Source organism: Ammospiza caudacuta, chromosome 1 (genome assembly GCF_027887145.1).
Source record: "Ammospiza caudacuta isolate bAmmCau1 chromosome 1, bAmmCau1.pri, whole genome shotgun sequence".
Taxonomy (NCBI): domain Eukaryota; kingdom Metazoa; phylum Chordata; class Aves; order Passeriformes; family Passerellidae; genus Ammospiza; species Ammospiza caudacuta.
In genome coordinates this window covers 46,780,947-46,803,280 of record NC_080593.1, presented here as the reverse complement: position 1 = coordinate 46,803,280, position 22,334 = coordinate 46,780,947, and the positions used below count along the sequence as shown (strand labels likewise).

Genomic DNA, 22,334 nt, shown 5'->3' with positions numbered 1-22,334 from the left:
GTATCATGATATTCTACCAAAAAAATGCTTTTATATAATCCACAGTCTCTGTTTATAAAAATATTCTGAATTATGATTGACTATCAGAGTTCTTACAAATATCTACCTTTAAATAAGTTTTAGTTAGTTACGTTTCAAGTAAGCACATTCCCCCCCTAAGACCTTCTCTAACCAACTCAGTTCAATGCATGAAGTGGATGCTGGAAACAGGCTGCTAACATAGAAAGTGACATCATACTACTCATTTGTTTTCTAAAGTTAGGATTCCCATACACAGTAAATGAGTAGCCACACTAAGAGAAACAGACATTGTGAAGCTCCTTTGTAAAGTGAACTTCACAAGTAAAGCAGTGTGGGAAAGTTTATTCTAAGACTGCAAGCGTCATTCCTAGCTGGTGAATAAACAAACCTGAGAGGAAAAGATTGAAGACTGGGGCTAGGGGTGTATGTGATTAAAAGTTATGGCCTTCAGTAGAAACTAAAACATATTCATTCCGCAGAAACAAATTTGTCCTTACAGCAATCAGATTTAACAACTATGCAAGAAAAAGTCCAAATCAAAGATTTAAACTGAAATCCAGGAAAAAGTTATTTGTAAATCCTTTCAATTCTTTGGTATTTAAAAACTATTATTGCACTTTTAGTATAGTTAAATCTGTTTAAGATCTCCTATTCAAAGAAATATTAAAAACAAAGTAACAATAAAACAGCATGTAAATAATGCATACAAAAAACAATACAGATGGATTTGATCCTTAGAAATATAAAACAATTCTTGGTACAATGAAAATTACTCTCCAGATGGTTTCTGTTTTTAACACATATGATTACATTAGAAAAGGTATTAAATATTATCTCACAGCTCACAGCTGACCCCATCAATATTTATATAGCCCATCACAAATATGGATTTCTGAAAACAGTAAGGAATATTATCTCAGTGTTGAAAAAATTTCACATCGACAAACCAAATTGTGATTTTTCACTCAAAGCAGTTTCCACAAAGCATTCACACAGTGTTCCAACTGAACCCTCTGCAGTGCACAGTTGCTTTTCTAGCTTTTCAATTTGTAGTCTGCTGTATTAAATGAACACTTTGTGCTCTGCTGGCATGGAAAATGCTAAACACAATTGAACTTATGTGGTTCCAAGGCACATGCCAAGAAAGAGTTTAGCAAGTTGAGCAGTTGTACAGAGCAGGACCATAAACTCTTGAAAATTAAGAGAACCTATCTCTTTCAAAGAGCACAAATTTAGGTGGCTGGAACAGGACTACTTAAATCACAAACTGCCCTATACAAGAGATACTGGACCAGGTAACAGCTTATCTACATGCATGTTCATACACTCTTTAAACATAATAAGAAGGATCTTGAATCCATAATCTCTTACTTACAAAGATATATAGGCCCATAAAGAGAAGAGATGGGGATTTACCCAGATGTAGAGGAGCAAGTAGGGTCTGATGCTTAATTTAAGTGAAGGATGACTCAAAGTCAGAGGGAAGTTAGAAACTTGCTTTTTAATCCCTTTCAAAAACTTCAGTAGGTGACTAATTCCAAACACAGATGTTGAAATTCCTTTAAGATGAGGGGTTTTTCCATTATTATAATGACAGATTTTGTTTATGAATAAAAACATTGCTAAAAGCTTTAAGAAAATCCAATTTTTTCAGAGAACTACCACTGCAGTGTACTATAATTTGAGTATGACTTTTTGTTTTGTTCTACAATTTTATTCTTGAAAGGAGGTAAGAAACCATCAATTAACACTTTGAAATTCCTGTGTTTATTTACAAACACCGATTATCCTTCTTTGTACGATCCACATTTTCATTTTGGACATATTCTAACTGATGATCAGGCTTCTTTTACTCTAATACTGACAGAACTTACGTGATGTTTTTGAAGCAAGAAGAGTGGTTTTTGAACCAGTTAAAAACTGAAATCCGAGAGCATTTGCTTGGTCACCCTCAGACGGATCAACAAAGTCTGAAAAAGAAAGTTAAATATCATTTTCTGTAATTTGACACTGGCATTCAGCAAACCTCAGTCCATAGCCAGGACTATATCAAACTTTGTACAAGCAATTGAACGTGATTGTTTCCCTTCTTAGGGTTCAAAAGTAACAAATATCAGCAGTTGGTACACCCTTCCTTCATTCACACGTGGAATGTGAGCCACACAGTGGTTTCCCTTCCTCAGCCTGAAAACAAAAAGTTGTTTCCCAGAGGTTCAGTCCGTACATTCTAAAAGAACTGCAATTATTGTACAGCCCAAAGACTACCACTTTCACCAGATGCAAGGTCACCTTTAATTCAGATATTTACGTAAAACTTTTGCAGAAATTATCATTAAAATGCTTAAGCCCACTCCCTTTTTAGCTTTCAGCACAGAGCAAAACAAACACTCAGCGTGCTAAAACTAGCTACTCTGCAAAGTCCATCCATGCACATCTTTGTTTTCATTCCCTATAGTGCATTATACCAGTTTAAAAGGATTAATTTCAGAATATTATATTTTTAAAAGTATTCTTTGTCACCACTACTCCCACTACTTCTCCTGAAAATAAGGTAAAAAAGGGAGAAGGGATACTACTTTTCTTGCATTTACCAATACAAATTTTGTTCACAAATTACATCAAAATAATAAATATCAACATAATAAACAGCATACTCTTTTTATTTAATCACTGTAAATAAAATGAACAGAAATCAGAACATTTCAATACCTTCTTGGTCATATGCTTTGTTTTGTATTCTCAACAATGAATCCCTAGGCTAAAAATAAAATACAATGTGCTATTCTGAAAGCCTTATTGCTTAGCCATAATGGAAGCTCATTATTAAAAACCTCAAAATAGAGACCCTTAAAAAAATGTTGCCCATCCAGTTGAGAGTAAAGCTATATTTAACCTTAAAATGAAGAGAATCATGCTACAAAAAAAACACAAACAAAACAAAGAAACAGCAACACACCAACAAAGCCTACATCACTGTTCTCAGACAAATATATTATATAAGCTTTTAAAGAGATGCAGCTAATCCTTAAAAATACAATAGTAAAGTTGTTGGCCCATACAGCTCTCAGCAAATTGTTCCAGAACCTTAGTCATCTGAATTTCTAAAACTTAATCACTGTCAGACTGAACTTACTCACAATCATGTTATAAGCCCTGTTTATGAATTTCTTCTTGTGCTAATATGATCATCTAGACCCATGATATAGCCACAAAATATTTACTGAAGTCAACTGTATTATGGGGTTTTTTTGCCTGTGTATTATTAAGCAAAATGAATCACTTTCCTTTCATTCTCTTGAAATCTCTAGATAACATTTTTCTCCACTTTTGAGTTATATGTATTATATTTTATTTAATATCAGCAACTAGCACTTAGTTTGCCAGTGCACAGTAACATGATATTGGTTTCCTCCATGGAAGCATTTTGTGTAATGCATCCTCAATTTTTATTTCTTTGCTTATGATTAGAACATATTGTACCACAGAGTACTCCTGTGGTAACTTCCACCTCCTCTCTCTTCCAATTGCGAGCACACAATTACAGCAAAACTTATCTTCCTAACATTACACTTTATAGTATTCAATTTCATTCTTCTTCCTCCAGTCCTAAGTGGAAATGAACTTCTCCTTCATGCTACTTTAATATAATGCTGAATAGAGAACATAGTTTGGTTTTGCACATCAGGAAATAATAATATGTTCAAGTCCTCTTTTTGGTTGAAGAAGGTAACTGAAATTATTAAATACAATCAGCTTCAGACTGATACATCAAATATTCCACAAGTCATCCTCCAAAGCAAATGTACCCCTTACATACAACATTTACCACTCCTGCTTTGCCCTGCTCACCCTTTTTTAAATGAACGCCCATGATTCCCCCATTACAACACTGCTTAAGTAATTTTATGCAAAGTTATTGTCTGCATACATAAAAATTAGATCTATACAAAGTAAAGAAATCTGCAGTTTTACCAGAGATGGATATACTACCCCAGGTGTATTATTGTTGAAATATTATGTCATCATTTCTTCCAAAATATATTTTTTTAATATACTAACATAAGATTTTTTAATTACTTCATTACTTCACATGGACAAACAATTCCTGTTGGGAGCTTCTAACACCTTTTATATTTAAAAGCCTACCTGGAAAAATGGTGACAAAACTGATGGGAGGTTTGTTGGTATCAATAGTTAGCTTGTGGTTTGCTGCTTTTGAAGGTTGAGCTGGAAAGCAAACTAACTTCAAAGGCAAACTGAAGCTACACTGTGAAACTCTTGGTATTCCTAAAAAGAAAGAACACAGATTTTTCATTTCCACATTCTGAATACAGGATACTTTCTACTGCTGTCCTCAAAGAGGTATAACAAGATATTTAATGTGATTAAGGAATGTCTTAAAACCAAAACTATATAAAATTCTCATTCTTCTTAAAATTTTCCACCTAAAATATCTTTAAATTTGAATACTTCCAATTACTTTCTCAAGTGAACATCTTTATGTAGAGGGGAAAATAACAGTTATTAATAAAACTACTGCATACTATACTTAGACTAATTAACATGCAATGAAGATTAGTTTTATTTAATTCTCTAAACTAACAATACCACTTTAACATAAAAAAAAACACTGCAATTACTCCCAATGCTTCAAATACAGAATTGAAGCATCAACATTTTCATCAGGAATAGCACAAACCAAATGCTCTTTATGAGTATATTTATTCTTTTTTTATAAACTCTTAAATAACACCTATGCATGCTTCATATTATCTGTCAGAGGTTTGTGGCTTAGAAAAAGAATGTATCCAATGGATACATCCTAAATCTATATTAAATTCTGTATTTCAGCTTATTGCATCACAATAAAACAGAACTGTAGAACAAACTGGGTACTGCCCTCAGTGTTGGGATCTACTATCACAAGCAATTTCATCAGAATGGGTGAAGGAGAAAAGAGGAAGTTTTAACATTAACATTTAAAAAACACATTTGAATGTGTCAAAATTTTCTCAGATATAAATATTGTTTCAAATTGCTGGCATGTCAGAGATTGCCTGGTATGTTCTATGCAAAAGGCAAAAGTGCTCACTGCTGTGAAACATGGAGTACTTGCTCTGTTGAGAAGACAGATTGTGGGACTTTTAAGGACAATTTTTTGATGAAGCACCGACAGGAAAACCTTGTTTAACATAATAGATTTTTACAGACAATAAAGTAAGCTGGTGTCAGAAAAGTCATGAAACTGATAGGTACACAGCGGTATACACAGAGAGTATAAAAATTGAGCTCAAACATTCAATAGCCATCCAAGAAACCTGTTTTGCTAGTAATTTTGTTTGTTTGCTGCTCCTCAGATCTCTTCCAATGAAAAAATTACTTCTAAGACTCATGTCAGGGAAAAAATGCTATCATAAGGCTCAGATTATTCCCTGTGCTTATCAATTCACAAGCTGTTTTCACTGGCTGATAAAGCCTCCAAGTAACTGTTATGCAGCAGCTTATAAATATAAAATCATAGAAAATTGAGCAGAAGACTCATTCAAACTGAAGACAGGTCTTCAAAATTAGGAGTATCTCCAGGTTCCAAGGAAAATTCCTAAAGAAATACTTGAAAATAAACCCATAATCTGTTAGAATGACTCATTCAACTGTATCTTCATCATCTGATGGGAAAAGTAAAATTTTTCTTGATGACAGCATAACACAAGCATCTTAGTATTAAACTTAGATAAGGAGATTTATCAACAGGAAATATTAGTAGCAAAAGTAGGCAAAAAGATTTTGATATATATTTATATTTAAAACAAGACATTTTTCATGCTTTTTTCAGACCAGCTTTTTTCTACATGGTCTTCTGTCACTCTACCTCATCATAAACATAACTTTTCAATATTTCAGACAAAGGTCAAAACAAAACTAAATAAGGTATTATCTAGCTTTTGGAGGAAACTGGGGAGATTTCTAGTTGATTAATCTGAAACAGTTACATATAAGAAAAACAAACCAAAAAGCTGCAACAAAATTTATCACTACAGTTAAAACTTGCTGGGGAATGTTTCAGAGTATTTCAGAATTTTAAATGGCACTAAGGAAACAAAGTAGTAGCTATGTGTGGGAAGCACAATTTCCTCAACCCATTGATGTTCTGTCTAGCAACACATCTCACTTCATTTAGAGTTGTGGTACTTTGCATGATACACAATTTTAGCACTATAATGAAGAAAAAAAAAGGAAATAAAAATTCAGATTCTCCTCTAATCTGAAAAAAATCAGATGATGTTCAATGTTATCTCATAAGGTGCTAGTATTTAAAGGCATACTATGCACTTAAGTAATAAAACAGTCCCGTGCCCTGTAGATACTATTTCATTTCCAAATTCCTCATGCATTTATTTAGTTATATTTGAAATATAAATTAATGTGCATGATAAAAATTATTAAAACTCAGATGTCCCAATTTGGCATGTTAAATATTCAGAGAATTAATATTTGCTCTGGTTTTGATGACCCTGAGTTTATGTAGTGCAGTGTACCCCACAGTAACCCAAAAAAGATTTTGTCACAGATAATTCTAGAAAGTTTAACATGCTCTGCAATATTCTCCTCAGGACAAGGTTTTAATCTTGTTTTGATACTTCTTAAAACAAAAACCCAACCTTCATTTTTAGAATAGTACTCTTTCAAACTATATACACTTGTTTTTATACAGTTTATTGATCATTAATTTTTAAAATTACTTTGTCTAGTAGAAACACACCACAGGGTAACATTATTCTTGTCAAGAGCAGTATCTTATTGAGATGTTTTGAGCATCTATTACCTGTACAACACCTCAAGGTCCACTGAAATATCCAGAAACCAGAAAAGGAGGGGAACAGTAACAGTTACCTTTCTGCTTCTTTTTACTGCACTTAGTAAGCTCAAAAGAGCATAAGTATTGAAAAATAAGACTCTAATATATTCATCTATAACTTTTGTTTAGAAAAACTGCAAAACTGGAAACTCCCTTTCAGTTGATATCTAAATCTATGACAATCAACTTTTTTACCTTCTCAAAACATGACGTATTTAATTGTATTTAATATGTTTATTTTTAAAGTCCATAAAATATCTTCTACAAGCAGCGCATCTTTTCAACACATCTACAACTACACTGAAAACCACCCTTCTCTTTTTAGTCTGCACATACATAAGCTAATTTTCCAGTCATTTTTTGTCTCTTAATTGTACCTTATCCATTAATTTTATCTACCACAATCACAGCTAAGTTTTGTACTGCTGGTAGTCTCAGACAGAAAGCAGCCTTGCAGCCTTGAATATCATGTTTGCAATAGAAACTGGAATGAAGACATGTTGTGACATCATCCTCAGAGCTACTCAGTCCAAACAGCAAAAATGCCTAATTGCTGTTTCAGTTGCACCAAAGATATAATTTAGCTGCCTAGCTGCTAAACCTGGGGAAAAAAATATATTGGAAAGTATAATTGTTTCCAATTTCCAATCTCAATGTACAAGGAACTTAATACTTACGCCAAATTCCCATGTTACAAATGAGAAAGTACAATGTGCTTCACCAAGAAATGTCCTTATGACCTTCTGTTCTCTATATTCATAGCTTCATAGCATCAAACCAAGAATAATAAGAACTCAGAGAAATAATACGCAAAATAACAGCTCCCTTCCAAATCTGTTTAATTCAGCATACACTGTCATTCATAAAACTTGGCAATTTTTGCATTCACTCACCTTCAGGATTGAGCTCTGCCATATGAGCAGCAACAGGACAAAATGGGGGAAAAAAAAAAAGGAAAATATCAAATTTTAAAAAAAAGGAAATGTAACAGGGGTTCAAAATCTTAAGCCACATTTATTAAGTAGACAATACATAAAGACATAATACTAGCCAAAACCAGACATGAGACCATATTCATCAATAGTGCAACTCCATCCAAGTGACTGACTCATCAAGCTTCAGCTGTCTGAATCCCACAGAGACAGACTGAAGAGTGATTTGGACACAAATATGGATATCTTTGAAAAACTAAAGAGGAAACAGTCTCTGTTCAGATAAAATGAAGTCACAAAAGTCTTAAAGTTTGTTTACTAGGGTAATACACTGAGGAATTTGACTGCCAAGTAACACTAGTATTTGTATGTAATTTCACAGAATTATGTCAAATTAATTATTTAAATAAATATCAAAAAAATTAGCAGATCCTAGCCCTAACCCTAATTATGTTCCTTTACTTACAAGTCTTTGAAATTCAACCAAGATAAGTTTTTAAACTTTATTCTTCAGTTTTAATAATTATGTTAGTTGTCATGTCTGCTTGTTCTTTTTTTAATAGAATATAAACCATCAAAGACATTGAAGATGCAAGCTTTTCTTACTTCCCTAACCAAAAGGGTTGCAAAATCCAACTTAATATCTAAAATAATTTAAGCTTTATTAGCATTACCTGAAAGAAATAACACATTTATTTTCCAGTCTTAGGAAGCAAAATTACAGAAACAAGACCAGCAAAACAAAAAGCAAGCTTTCAAAATCAGAGGATACAAGACACTCGGTAGTGTGCTATCTATTCAGTCATTCCAAAAACCTGTCTAAGGCCACATCACTAATTTGGACAGTTATGAATGCACAGCATCTCACAAGGAATATGCAGTCAGAATCACAGGACAGAGGGACTGAAGTTGTACAAGCTGCTCATGCAGGTTCCCAATTAAAAGGGAGGGCTTCCTTTTCTTTAGAAACACCCATTTCATTATTTTTCTAGAAATAAACATTTCAGACACCGCACAGCCAAGACTACCATCATAAACACAATGCTTCAAGTGTGAAGTGATACAAAGAAAAATTTTACATAAAAGTATCGATATAGGATAAGGTACTCAAGACTACCACCCTCCACAGAAGCCCTTAGTACACATGCACTTCTTTTATGCCAATCTACTCCGTTTGTGCTGGCACAGCTCTGTCTTTGCACAGTGAACCAAATCAGCAAATCTGGCTGAGAAACAACTGGTGACTGTGTGACCACAACAGGGGAGGAGGTGCAGGAGCAAAGCCAAGCAGCAAGAATTGAAGAAGTGACAGCTTAAACTGGTTTATGCACATTTAACATGGAAGCTCTGCCTAAATACAGCTTCTCAGTAGCCTGACACATTCACAAGGCTGAGTGTAAAACACTAAGCTAATAAACCTTCAGTTATGGATAGCAGAATAAATTTACATATTCTATCACTAGGACACTGTAACTTCATAAAATAATGAGTTGGTTTCTATTTCTTGGGCTTAGTTTATTATTTGGAATGACTATGTTCATCTGTTAAAAAGGAAGTGAGGAATAATCACTCCCAGTGCTTATTCAGATCTCACTCTCTGTGGGGAGGCATTATCATCCCATTTGCTGGCAGACCAGAAGGGTGAATAGTCATAAAGATGTGATCAGCTTCTCACTCCAAGAGGTGGAACTGAACAGAAACAAGTCGATAGGACAGGGTGAGAAAGCTGGTACAGCTGTTTCCCAAGCAATAAGCTTCTGATTTTACCTCTGTCAGACCAATTACACAAATTGATGCAACATAAAATATTAACTAAAACTGAAGACTAGCTAAACATTATTTCTTTAATTACTACTGCCTTTAGTATATTTCAAAATAAGATTTATAAGAAACACATAGGGGAAAAGGCCTCAAAAAAAAAAAGGCACATCACTTTCAAGTCTCCAATGGCTTACCTGTTGGTATATTATATGAAACCATACAAGTTCCTTCTAGTTCTGGTGGAGAACAATTCTCCTTCAAAAAGACAGACAAGACCACAGTTTCAGATGAATCTGGTTCTAAAAACGACACAAAATTAAATCAATTAACAGAAGCATCCAAATGAAAGCAGCATATTTCCTAGCACTGTGGGAATTATTTTACTAAATTATGATCATTTCTCTATCATTTCTCTATCACTTTTATCAAATCAGTGTACAGACTTTATTTTTAATTCTTAATTTGTAAAAGGCAAACTAGGGCCTCCAAGTACCTTGAAGCATAACCTATAAAACAATTCAGCACACTGAACATGGCAAATACAAAAAGAAATTAGATTTACATTGTAATTTTGGTATTCTACAAAGTGATTTGCTTCTATCACATGTTGAGAAAATATAAGAACTGCCCCTTCAATTGAAAGTAGCAGTCAGTAAAGCCCTGTTTCAACAGGGACTACTACTTCTCATTTCAGAGCAGAAATGGCCTGCAGTTCCAACTGAAGCAGCAAGCACACTAGTCTGACCTTCAGCTTCTCCACATAGTCTTAAAGACAACCCTACCTGCAGCCTAACCAACAAGAGTGTGGAAAATTAGGATCCTCAAAAAGCTGATTCTGCTTTGGGAACAGATGGTAGACTGTTCCCCAGTTGACAAACTTACCCTCTTTGTAGATCAAGACTGGCATTACTATACAGACAGAAATGTCAGCCAAACAAAATAACCCAGGACTACAGAAGTTCTACAGAATAATTGGGGGTTTTTTGCCTCTATCATGAAGCTGCCACCCTGTCTCTCTTCACCTGTCACACATCATATCACAACCAAGGAAACAACTCCACTCTTTCCTACTTCATCTTCCTGCCACCAAGGAAAACTTGTAATTGCTTTAACCACTTTATATCTGCAACAATGCACTCACTGAAGGCTGGGCTATACCTTTCACACCTCAGAAGAAGTAACAGAATAATACAACAGCTGTGATGGCACTGCCATAATTTACCTAAATCATCGAAGACAAACTGGTCACAGGTCACTGCTAATGGAGCTTGCACATACACGGCCAGGCATGGCTTCTGTGCTTTCACTCTGCTCTGGATTGTTATCTAGATCAGGGGACACACAGAATACTTAAAGGAAGCAGCTAATTAATCTCTACAGCAGAAATAAAAATCCATAACCAATAGAAAGATACAAAAATCTGCAAAGACCAATTCAGCAACAACACTTAAGGACTTAAAATTTCAACTTCAAAACAAGTATTTTCATTTTACAATTCTTATTTACTCACAGTCAATAATGATGCACAGTAACTTTCAAGATCACATAAACCTGAGGGGATTTCTCATGTTCTTTGTCATTTTAAACCAAGACAAACTAAAGTTAAAGTATTATTTGAGGGCTTAACACCCTGCAAGTGTCAAGAGCATTCCTTATAATGCAAACAAATATAAAACTTTGCACTTGTGAGGTGATGATAGTGAAAAAAATCCCAAGAAGAATAAAATCAAAGATAAACAAAGAAATTACTTTCTTTAACTGCAAACAGAAATGCAGTTTAATAACTTCAAGTTTTGGGGTTTTTTTACTGCAAACAAAATAAGAAAATCCATATACAGGATGTTCAGCACAACAACTCCAGATAATGAAAGCTCAGCTAAACATAGAGTGTCCCTCATTTCTTCTATTGTGCACAGCTATTCCACTGAAAAACCAATGGATGTCAAAACAGTGTCCCTAACTCATATCTAAAATGAAAGTATAGTGGTGACTGAGATCTGAATGCGGTCTGCATAGACAGAGACCATATTTCTAATATTGCCTATTTTGCATTGCTGGTCTACCAAGGAGATCACTACAGCCAGGTTAAATCAATTTAGAATATTATTACTTATTATTACTTATAAAATTACTCAAGTGTTAGGAAACTACTTTTACTAACTTAATTAACATCAACATTGATTTAGGTTTAACAATACACCAGTTATCGCAGTAAAAAGATTCTAGAAAAAATTGAATTAGTGGTAACTCCTACATTTACTATTTTTGTTTCACTTAAAGGTACAAGATGCATGAACAAGAAAAGAGAATGGGGAATTAACTATGTCTTCTCATTAAAAAAGCTTATGAAATATATAAATGAATCACTCATTTGAACTTCCTTGAGCAAACTTATCACTGACTTTATCAGAATAGTGGTTTTATCCTGTATCACTTTTAGCTCTGAAAAATGCAGAGAAAGATGTTGGACCAAGTACAAGTAAACCACACTAGTCTGAGGGGATCTGGATCAAACAGTTCAGTAACTCTAGACAGAAAGAGAACTTGCAAGGTCCTCAAAAATTAAAATCCATTAATATTCTTAGAAGATCATCCTAAAGTCAAAAGTAAAAATCATGATCCTTTTTAGGCAATACTGAGGAAAAAGTACACTTGCACGCACATGCATGTGCACACATACACACATTTTCTTTACAATCAGTTACAGGCAGCAGCTCTCATGAAGAACTGCAATTTTCTAATTAGATTTTCCTACATTTTTTTTAATTGCTAAAGCTATGAAAGTGTCTTTACAAAAGAAAGTCTATTTTTGTTTATTGACAACCAAATAGGCACCTGAAGATTATAAACTTCCCATTTGAGTAACCAAACATTTATTGTTATTGGAAAAAATAGTCTCATGACTTCCAAAACTGCTTCATTCTATCCAAGTAGTGTTTCTCTGATGGCTTACTGATAAGCCTATCATAATTAAAACTGCAGTTACTTTCTGACTGTAGCAGAAGGCTTGCTAGAATGACACCATGTCATACTGAGGAGAAAAAAAATTAACTATGTATTGTATTTCAAACTTCTCTCATTTTCATGTTCTAAGTGAAATACACAGAAAGTAACAGGTTTGTTATGATTTGCCACCACTATTCAAATGCTACTGTTTGAGTTAGGCACAGTACCTTTACTGTGAGTGATGGCACTGCCCCTGCTTTTACCTCACTGTCAATGGCCTGCTGTGGAGAAAAAGATGAAAACACATGAAATTCAATGTTCCACATGAACAAGCAAACACAATAAAAGCAATATTACTTTCCTACCATCAACTTGGTAAACACAGAATTAACATTAAAGGACTTATCATTCCTATGACAGATTAAAATACACAAAACACATTTCTGAGTTCCTTCTGAAAATGTGAAGTCTGTCTTTGAAATTCCCTGCAAAAAGGATAGCAAAAGGTCATGAATGTAGTATATATAAGAAACTAATACACTCTGATGTATATATGAATATTTGAAGCTGTTTTGATTGGCACACTACTTTTCACTGTATATTTATTCAAAGTCTGAAAATACTTTTTGCTATTCAGTAGGAAAAGGTGACTTCCAATCTGCCAATATATTATATACACAACAACATAGCATCTACTATAAAATCATCACACACTATTTTATAATCAGAAATATACCTGGAACTTCAAAAGAAAATTCTAGCAGGCACTTCAATACTCCTGCTAATTTCTATTTCAATAGGCAATTCCATCTACTTCAACATTTATCTTGACCTTGTGGTCTATTTTAATCTTATTTTATTTTGAAACAGGTCAGTTACTACAGTTGAACAAAATGCTCCTATTTAAACTATTATAAAGAAACACTTCTCTCACTTCTGATATAATACCAAATTACTGATTTGAACTTATACTTTGTCATTATAAAACAGTAAATTAAAAACAGTAAAATAAGGGCCACTTCTGCAAACTTCATAAGAAGTCAGAAGGCTGGTAGGCTCTCTGGGTTCCAGAAGTAGGACTTGCATTTGTACATTGTGCACATTTCTCAGCTAAAAAAAGACAGACACCCTCATACAGGCTTGTCACGCTCTCTGGTGACCAGTGGTTGATTCTGAAACAATAGTAGGGGTATAAAGATATGGAATCTTACCATATTCAACTTTCAGAAATTACCTGGATTTCCTGGATCAGAGGCCACACACAGGACGTAGCATTAAATAACAGAACGGCCCTCCACTTGCTTATCTACACAATTTTAATACTCTATATCCTCTTTGCTTTTATCACACAGATTGCAATTTCAATCTTTTCACAAGTGCAGAAGTAGCATCGGAAATCCTGTCGCTCCCAATGTAACTGCAGAAGCCCTAAAATTGTTCCTACTTTCGCTTATTGATCCTTCCCCACAAACTATCTTATCAGATTTTTCCTTCCTAGGCAGCTACTGAAAGAACCCACAGAAAAGCTGACCACACAGGAAACTAAGATATATGGGCAGATAAAGATTCAAAGCTGTGGTTTGATTGATAGACTGAGTTACTCGCATATGAAACAGACCAGTTGCATCTGGAAGGCTGAGCAAATGAGCACTGCAGCATTAGAGCATTCTGTGCACCTAACAGTTCCAAGGGTTGTGAGCAGATTATTGCAGCTAGCCCAGACTGCGTCACACTGTCCTTTCTTCCACAGACAAGTGCTAGGACACTAGCACACATTATAAAGAGCTCCATTTATCAAAGAAAAATATCCTTATGTATTTTTTAAACAGTAAGTAGCTGTGAAAAATCAGTTTTGCCAAAACTAGTGGCCAGAAATGGATAATTAAAGATGTCATAGTGCAACAAGTATTTTGTATGTACAAGTATGTTATGTACAAGCTCTCCCAAATCGCACTTTGACTAATTTTTGTAAACTACATATGTATACTACATGAATAAAGTAATTAGGCTGCAACACCAAAGAATATTGAATGATAGCTTGTTGAAGAAAGATTAGAATGCAGCTTGAGTGATTTGAGTATTCTGTCTTTGAAAGATCCAAGGGTGACACTTTGCTTCCCCCAACATTTACCACTGCTCACCACTACAAAGTTATTCCAGACCCTAAGTTCTTGCTCACTTCTGTTTGCCCAGCCAAGAATCTAAAGGTCCCCAGATAGAATATAAATAAATAATTGTAATAATTCTAGTTAAAATCCTTAATAACAGTGGGTGCTAATTGATGGAAAACTGTGGGCCTTGAAGCTCAGTCACACAAATGTAAATATTAATCACTATGCATGATCAGTCATTATTTACTCATATGAAATCAATGGAGTTTTTGGAGTAATTTCCTTTTTATGCAGGTACGTACAGATTCTTCATCCAAATCAGGTGAAACTTCTGCTGTGACAGTTACATCTCTCTGTTTTTCAGATTCAGGCAAAATATCTTAAAGAAAAAAGCAAATCAGTTCTCCTTTAAGAAACATTCAGCTACATTCCTAAAAACAATACTATTTCAACAGCATCAAGTCAGAAAGTTAGACCTCTACACCTAGTAGTGTAACGAAAAAAATAGCAATGTGTATGATTTTGGAAACATCAAAAAAAAGCATTACAATTTCATTAGATTTCTACAGACAACCTAAACCTGGATCTTATTCTGGGTTTCTGATTTAAGTATGAAAAAGGATTTAGATGCATTCTATAACAAGATTTTACACCTAATATCCATGATCTTTAGAGACTGTATTTTTAAGGTATTTTTAAACTTTCATCCTCACATGCATATGCCAATATACAATGAATAACTACCTCCAAAATAACTCCACACCTCTCATGGCACTTTAATATAAATAATTTTATCGTGAATATGTTAAACAAAGAAAGATTCTGTGACTAACAGTCTAATCTTCAGCAAATTCCTCTGCATTAGGAGGTATATCAAAGTTTTATGTATAGACTATTTCATGTGGCTTAACTAAAATAAATCACCAGATTATTTCTAGGACTATCAACATACAAGGCAAAAGAATGCTGCAAACTCACTAAAATCCATAATACAAAACCTTATGCCAATTTACACATGCAAAAAAAAATGATACAAATTAAATCCTTAAAAAACTTGAGGAATTGCATAACCTCTTAAGAGTCCAGAAGTACAGCCCTAGGATATTTACATTTTTCTGAAACGCGCTTCTATTTTTTAACATACTAAATGTATTGGAAAATTAAAAATCTGAACAGGAAATATATAGTTCCTAAAGTAACGAGTAAAGAGTTGATGTAAAGGGGCAATTAACATATTAATTGAATAACTGAGAGCATGAGCACATTCAGAAAGCTGCTACAATTTTATTACACACACAGTCCTGAAAATGACCTAGAAGTAGTAGTACATTATGTCTTTCTAACAAGAGGGTCAAGGGAAAAGATTTTGATGAAGACAGAAAATAAGTATTCATTTTCTTGTGCTCAGAGAGAAATACGTCCTTTAACTACAAGACAGAAAAGCAAAACCTAAACACGTTTCTCCAATACCAGCTAGAAAAGAAGTTTAGGACTGTTTTAATTGCAAAGAACTGGTCCTGCCAATTACACATAGCTCAGCATGGTCCATTCTTTTTCTATCCCTTCTCAACCATTTCTCTTCTGGGTGCTTCTTCAAGCTAACAATGTTGCAACCTCTGTCATACAGTTATTTTTCTATTAGAAGTATAACAGAGATTACAATCAAAGTTTAAATGTAAGTATCAGCTTTTTGTTACTATTAAACTGAGCCAAAACACTTTTAATCACTTATGTCATCCAGACTGATGCAAGTAACATTAGATTTAAGTTAGTATAACAGTTAAGATTTTTAAATATTTCATCAGTTTATACTGTAAATCCTTATTCTTCTAAATGTATAAAACAGCTTAAGTTCAACAATTTAATGGTCAGCACCGGACAGAAATACAAGACATTTATGGAAATAACTACCCTAAGTTTTTGTAATACAATGACCTAATTCTAAATACCTTCTGCGTTTGAAAGTCAAAATGAAACAAAGAAAAATTATTTCCATATAAGGGCAAATATTTTCAAAACAACACAAGCTCTGACTGCACAAGCATGAATTCAAAAGACAAGAAATTCAACGGGTCATTTTGAAGATTGTGCTCAGGAGTAAATTAACGGTAACCAAGGCTCATGCTGAAGTTTAAAGAAAAAAAAGCAAAATTAAACAAAGCCAACACACCCAAAATTGACAAGTATTCTTCACAAGTAAAATGTTTTGTTATACAAGAATGTTCTCATATACCCAGTTTTACATCCAGTTAAAGAAAGCCAAACACAACATCATTAGGACATCTCTCCACAAAAAAAGAGCATCCATAAAAACCCATCTGAAAACACCACTTTAATCAGATTAGACAAATTGAGGAAGAAAAGGAATTTAAGCAAAGAGAATGGTGAAAAAATCAAAAATATTCATAGTAAATTTATCATTCCTGACAGTTATTACAAAATTTTAAAAGGACAGCTACACAGCTACAGTTCCTTTCTCTCTCCTTAGAATTTCCAGACAACATGTTGAAATAAACAAGCTGAAGTTGATTCACTTCGAATTTGTTGATTTGTTCTTTCCGCCATGCTTTTCCTTCCTTTGGTTAAGAGAGACAAAATTGTCAAATACCCATAAGGATGGACTGTGGTAAAAATCAGTGGAATTTATTCACATCTGTATGCTTAAATAACACATTACTGGATTCAGAAAATTAAAATCCTGATATAAGTCTACCATGATAATGGATGAAGTTACATGTAATTACAAAACAAAGAAATCTTTGTGCTACAGAATCAAACTCATGCTTGCAGATAAATAATTTTTATTTTCCAGGAATTTCAGCTGCAAGATTTTTGGGTTTTTTTTTCACCTAGAAAACCATAACTATTTCTTGAATTCATTTTAAGAACGTGCTCTCTATCATGAAGGAAAAAAAATTAATTTGTTCTTTCTATTTGTTGAAGATTTATCCATAGCTTCCTATAAAATCACATGCTTCCAATTCCCTGCAAAAACCAGGCTGTTCAAAAACACAGTTATGAAAACTTAAACTTTGAGGGATCTCTGTAGAAATTATGTGCCCTTACTTGAATAAAATCAATGCCAGTTATTAGCAATGCATATAAATTCCAGAATTTATTATCATCAGATATGTCATTCTGTTCTACAAGTATGCTTTTCAATAGTTAAACTAACAGAAAAGTTGCTTTTAAAAAAGTCATTTTTTGTTAATTTCATAACTTAAAAAGTCATTTGTATTAATAAACTGAATCTGGCGATATCTTTATTCTCTCTGAAACCTAACTACATCAGATTGTTGAAATTCTTCAAGTTTTCTTGCTTTTGGGTAGTCCCTGCACGATCAATTTTTATTCTGAACTGTTGTACTAGTGAGAATTATCTGCAACCTGATGTAAATAACTTTAACCTTCCTACACCATCATGAAAATAAAAAGAAAAAATCCTTTATCCGAGGGCTTTACTGTCTAGGATTTATTTTTTTATTCTTAAATACTACATTTTCTACAGAAATGTAACAATGGGCAAAGACTGAAACTAAAATATTTTAAAATGCTAAAAGAAAAGTCAGATGAATAAAGGTGTGTAAAAATATAGAACAAGAAAGAAGTATACCTTGTGTTTTTGTGGCCTCCCTGATGATTTTCTGAAGCTCTTTCATTTCAGCATTCATTTCTTCATAGTTTATTTCCCTAGAATCAACCTTAGGAGCCTGGAAGATTGAAGGATCAGTTCCAAGGTATGAACATTGAAGATGTCCATCATCACTCAGAGTGACTATAACACCCTTCAAGTCTCTGCACAAGAAAAAAAAATAATGAAGCTTACTAAGAAATTGGGAAGAATCACAGAAGCAGTAACATTAATAATAATATTTATTCCTTAATTAAGATATCTTCATTAATATTACTCTCACTCAATGCAATCATACCTACAAATGGATTTGTTTTAGATGACAAAAGGGCCCTCAGAACCTGTGAATCCGTACAATCAGGAGAGGTGATGGAAAGGATCAGAACAAACAAGCTGAATACACTGGACAGTTGTAACTTATTTATTCATCTAAGTCTTTTGAAGTTGCAATATTTAGATTACTATGCAGGAAAAGGAATCTGGGGGAGGGAAAAAGGAAGGGAAAAGAGGGGTTAGAAGAAATCATGAACAGATGGAAGATGCTCACAAAGAAGACAGCTTTAGGGCTTTGATGGTATTAATAGCTCCCCTAACCAATTCTTTGGCTGCTATTGCAGCTACTGTGCTGGCTTCAAACCCGGGCTGGCTCTTCCCTGCAGTATCCATCTAAAAGGAAACCACACAGATCCAGAGCATTCCCCTTGCACTCCTCTGAATCAATACCAGTGAGTGTTTTATTAGCTACACTATAGTCTCTTTTCTCTCAAGGGAAAAGTACCTCATTGCTCCTACAAAAATCTCACTCATTTTGCTTATCTGATCTTTACAACGCAAATGCAAGGTTCAGGAAAGTATTTAACAAGCTATGAGACAATAGGGACTGCTGCCAGCATTTTGCTTAATTTGAAGCTTACTCCTAACAGAAGAGAAACTGAACAGTAAAAACCAGCATAGAAGTTAACAGCAAATGCTAGAAGCATATACTTTCACTTTATTTTTTTAAATGCCTACTTTTATTTAAATTAAAAGCCCGTACTCACTTTCAAAATCATGACATTACACATTCATGCCAGTAATTTGCTCTTACTCCATCCTTAGAATACCTTATAGCAGATACTGCCTTTGCATCAAACATGACTGCCATAAAAAGCAAAGAAAGATCAAATTTAATTCTTAGATATAAAAGTTTTTTGGACAAGAAGGCCTAATTCACTATCGCGTGAATCAAACCCTTGTAAAATACTGAATTTATGTAAGCATTCAAGCTTACATATTCTATAATTCATATAGAATTAAAAAAATTCTTTTCACTTACACAGACACCTCTAAAGGCCTCCTCTAGTACAATGAAAAGGCAGATAGCTATGTAAAAGAAATAGAATCCTCTCTGGTTTCCTACACGGTCTTGTAGCATGGCTCCAGAACACACATATAGAAAACCTCAATCCAAAATTTTCCATGGTAATAGTAATTACAAAAGCCAACAGATGTCACAAATTAATTTTAACCACTGATGGTCCACTTGTACTGTTCAAAAATGTCTTTCTGTTGCACAATAAGGCCACAATCCCAATGGTGGTTCTACAGCTGCAATCAAATAATCTGTAAAAACTATGCTGTAACTGAGAACATCTGAACTCTGTATAGTTATAACTGCACACAGGAATGAAGACCCTACTGGGCACTGTACAAAAAAGTAATTTTTGTACGTAAGTTTAAGTTTTCTCTTTCTGCAGAAAGCAATTGTTACTCAGTGAAAGAAATAAATCTCTTTGTTGAATTATGAATGTATGGAAACTGCTTGTGAGGGGTTTTTGGACAACAGGTACCTCCAGTGAGCCCTTCACTGAGGCTGGAACATGCAAATCTGAACTGCCTTTTGGAATAGAACACAGATAAAAGGGCTTAAACACAATGTTCACCTTATCTACCATATAAACTCATCTTAAACAGAAACAGTCTTCTTTTTTGGGACTACTGCTTACTGCTACAGAAAAGCTTCCATCTACCACTGAAACTTTTAACATGCAAATTTTCAGCACACCCTACCAAAAAGGTAACAGGAATCTGTCTTTGTGAGCACCATAAGGCTGGAGATGCCAAGACTCACACAACAAATACTTGAAGAAAAATAAGTGGAAGACTTAACAATAATTTTCAACGTACATATCCAGTACCTATGGTAGCAGCCATCCTGTGAATGCCATGACCTTTTTGTAACCTGTGAGCTTGGGGCTTGTATCCTAAAGGGACTTCCTGACAAACTGTAAACCATCAGCAGGAACTGGAACTAAGCATGAGTCCTGGTTTCTCTCTCTTCTTTAATATTTGTTGTTGATTTGTTGTTGGTTTTTTTGCTTAGGATTGGGTCTGTTGTTTTAATTACATGCAGAACTGCCCATCCTAATTTTCTTATGTCCAAAAAGCTTTGTACAACACAAAACCATGTTTACAGAATTCTGGATGGCACACAAAACAAATACTTTGGGACAAACCTGAGTTCCCTAATATGAGAAATGCTAGGAGACAGGTTATTATGAACACTTGCACCACACCACCATCTTAGCAAGCATGCAAATAACACCCAGCGTACAGGGTTTTGTCAGCATCTGCCAAATGTTTGCAAGGAGCTTTGCCATATTGGTCAGGGGTGCAGCAAAGTCTTTAAAACTGGGGCATTGTTGAGGCAGTGCATGCTACCAAATGTACTGCCCCACCCTTTGCTATCAAATTATAGCAAATACTGACTTTTTAAAGGGGTGGAGGACGAAACAAGAGAAACAGCACCAGGAGCTTTTTCTACAACTGGATAAAGAAAACTTCTGAAAACAAGACAGTTTCTAGAATTGTCAAGCAATGGCTTTGGACGATCTTTTTCTGAAATTTATGCACCTGGTTTTTTTCCCAATTTTTTTCCCTAAAATATACATCTGTTAATCTAATAAGGAAAGATCCATGAGGAATCTGAATGTAAATCAAAAGGGCATGAAGAAATATCGCTACAAAGTCAGCAATAAATCTTTGATGATATACTACTAAGGTATAATACATTCCAAAGTGGTTTGTAAATACCACCCTTCCTATACACAATTAAGCTGGCAGTTATCTGCAGCTAATCAGTCTATCAAATGAGATTCATTTAAATTAATGAGGTGATTTACCTATGTAAATTATGCTTGGCTTAACTTCTGAGTCAACATTACAGAATGCACATTCAGAAGCTACACCTTAAAATGAACTCACTTCAACCAGCTTTTCTGATAGTCACAACACCCTTCAAGTCTACACTATCTCAGAGACAAAAGCATTAGTTTAAGAAAGCAGCATTACAAATTACAATTTTCCTTTGCTTCAGTTAGTGGTCTGCTGGGTCCCAAGAAGATTGTTCAACATGAAACATACCTAAGTATAAAAAAGCCTTTCTCAGTAATCTTTCCTTGTTAAAAGTGGTCTATGAATTTGCACATCAACAGAAACAATAAGAAAAATATGGGTAAGCAGTTCTAATTTTTTTTTTATAATACATTCATTTCTCTGTTGGAATGTTTGTCAGGCAGTCAAAATTGCATTATTTTCTCAATATTTTTTTAACAGTGGTTAAGGACAGCAGGGGGAGGGGAAGCATATTTAACAGCTTTATAGAACTTTCCCCACAGCTACTGCTCTCACACAATATCCTTGCAAATACCATTACTTCATTTGGCACATTTTGCATACAATCTGGAATTTCTAGTACTTGTTAAATTTCTTTTATTGTAAGCTATTCTTTTTTTACTATGTATAACACAATAGTCAGAGTAATAGTAAATCTAAGGGGACATTTTAACAGTGAGGAACTCAAAGTATAAAACAAATTATTCTGATATCTAAAATAACTTTACAGTACAAAGCAGCTCCTACACACATATGGTAATAATTTGAAAAACTATCTTTTATTGGATTCTGGGTAATAATAATGGCATATGCTTTTTGTAGGTCTTCTCTTACTAAACAAATTGCTCATAATATAGTTCTTGAAGAAATTAAAATGCTTTGCATGTTTCCAGTTATATAATACTAAACTGATCACTCAAACA

General features: G+C 34.1%; 1 protein-coding gene across 1 annotated transcript in view; it reads right to left on the bottom strand.

Annotated features, from left to right (window-relative positions):
• BBS9 (Bardet-Biedl syndrome 9) overlaps window positions 1-22,334 on the bottom strand; it is a 285,911-nt gene that overhangs the window by 213,848 nt on the left and 49,729 nt on the right. Inside the window, exons 10-17 of the mRNA XM_058825345.1 lie at window positions 18,241-18,422; window positions 14,930-15,006; window positions 12,744-12,797; window positions 10,793-10,895; window positions 9,765-9,869; window positions 7,771-7,785; window positions 4,168-4,308; window positions 1,896-1,991 (exon numbers count right to left, since the gene is read on the bottom strand). Coding sequence (XP_058681328.1) covers window positions 1,896-1,991; window positions 4,168-4,308; window positions 7,771-7,785; window positions 9,765-9,869; window positions 10,793-10,895; window positions 12,744-12,797; window positions 14,930-15,006; window positions 18,241-18,422 — 773 coding nt within the window. The remainder of the gene's footprint in view (window positions 1-1,895; window positions 1,992-4,167; window positions 4,309-7,770; window positions 7,786-9,764; window positions 9,870-10,792; window positions 10,896-12,743; window positions 12,798-14,929; window positions 15,007-18,240; window positions 18,423-22,334) is intronic.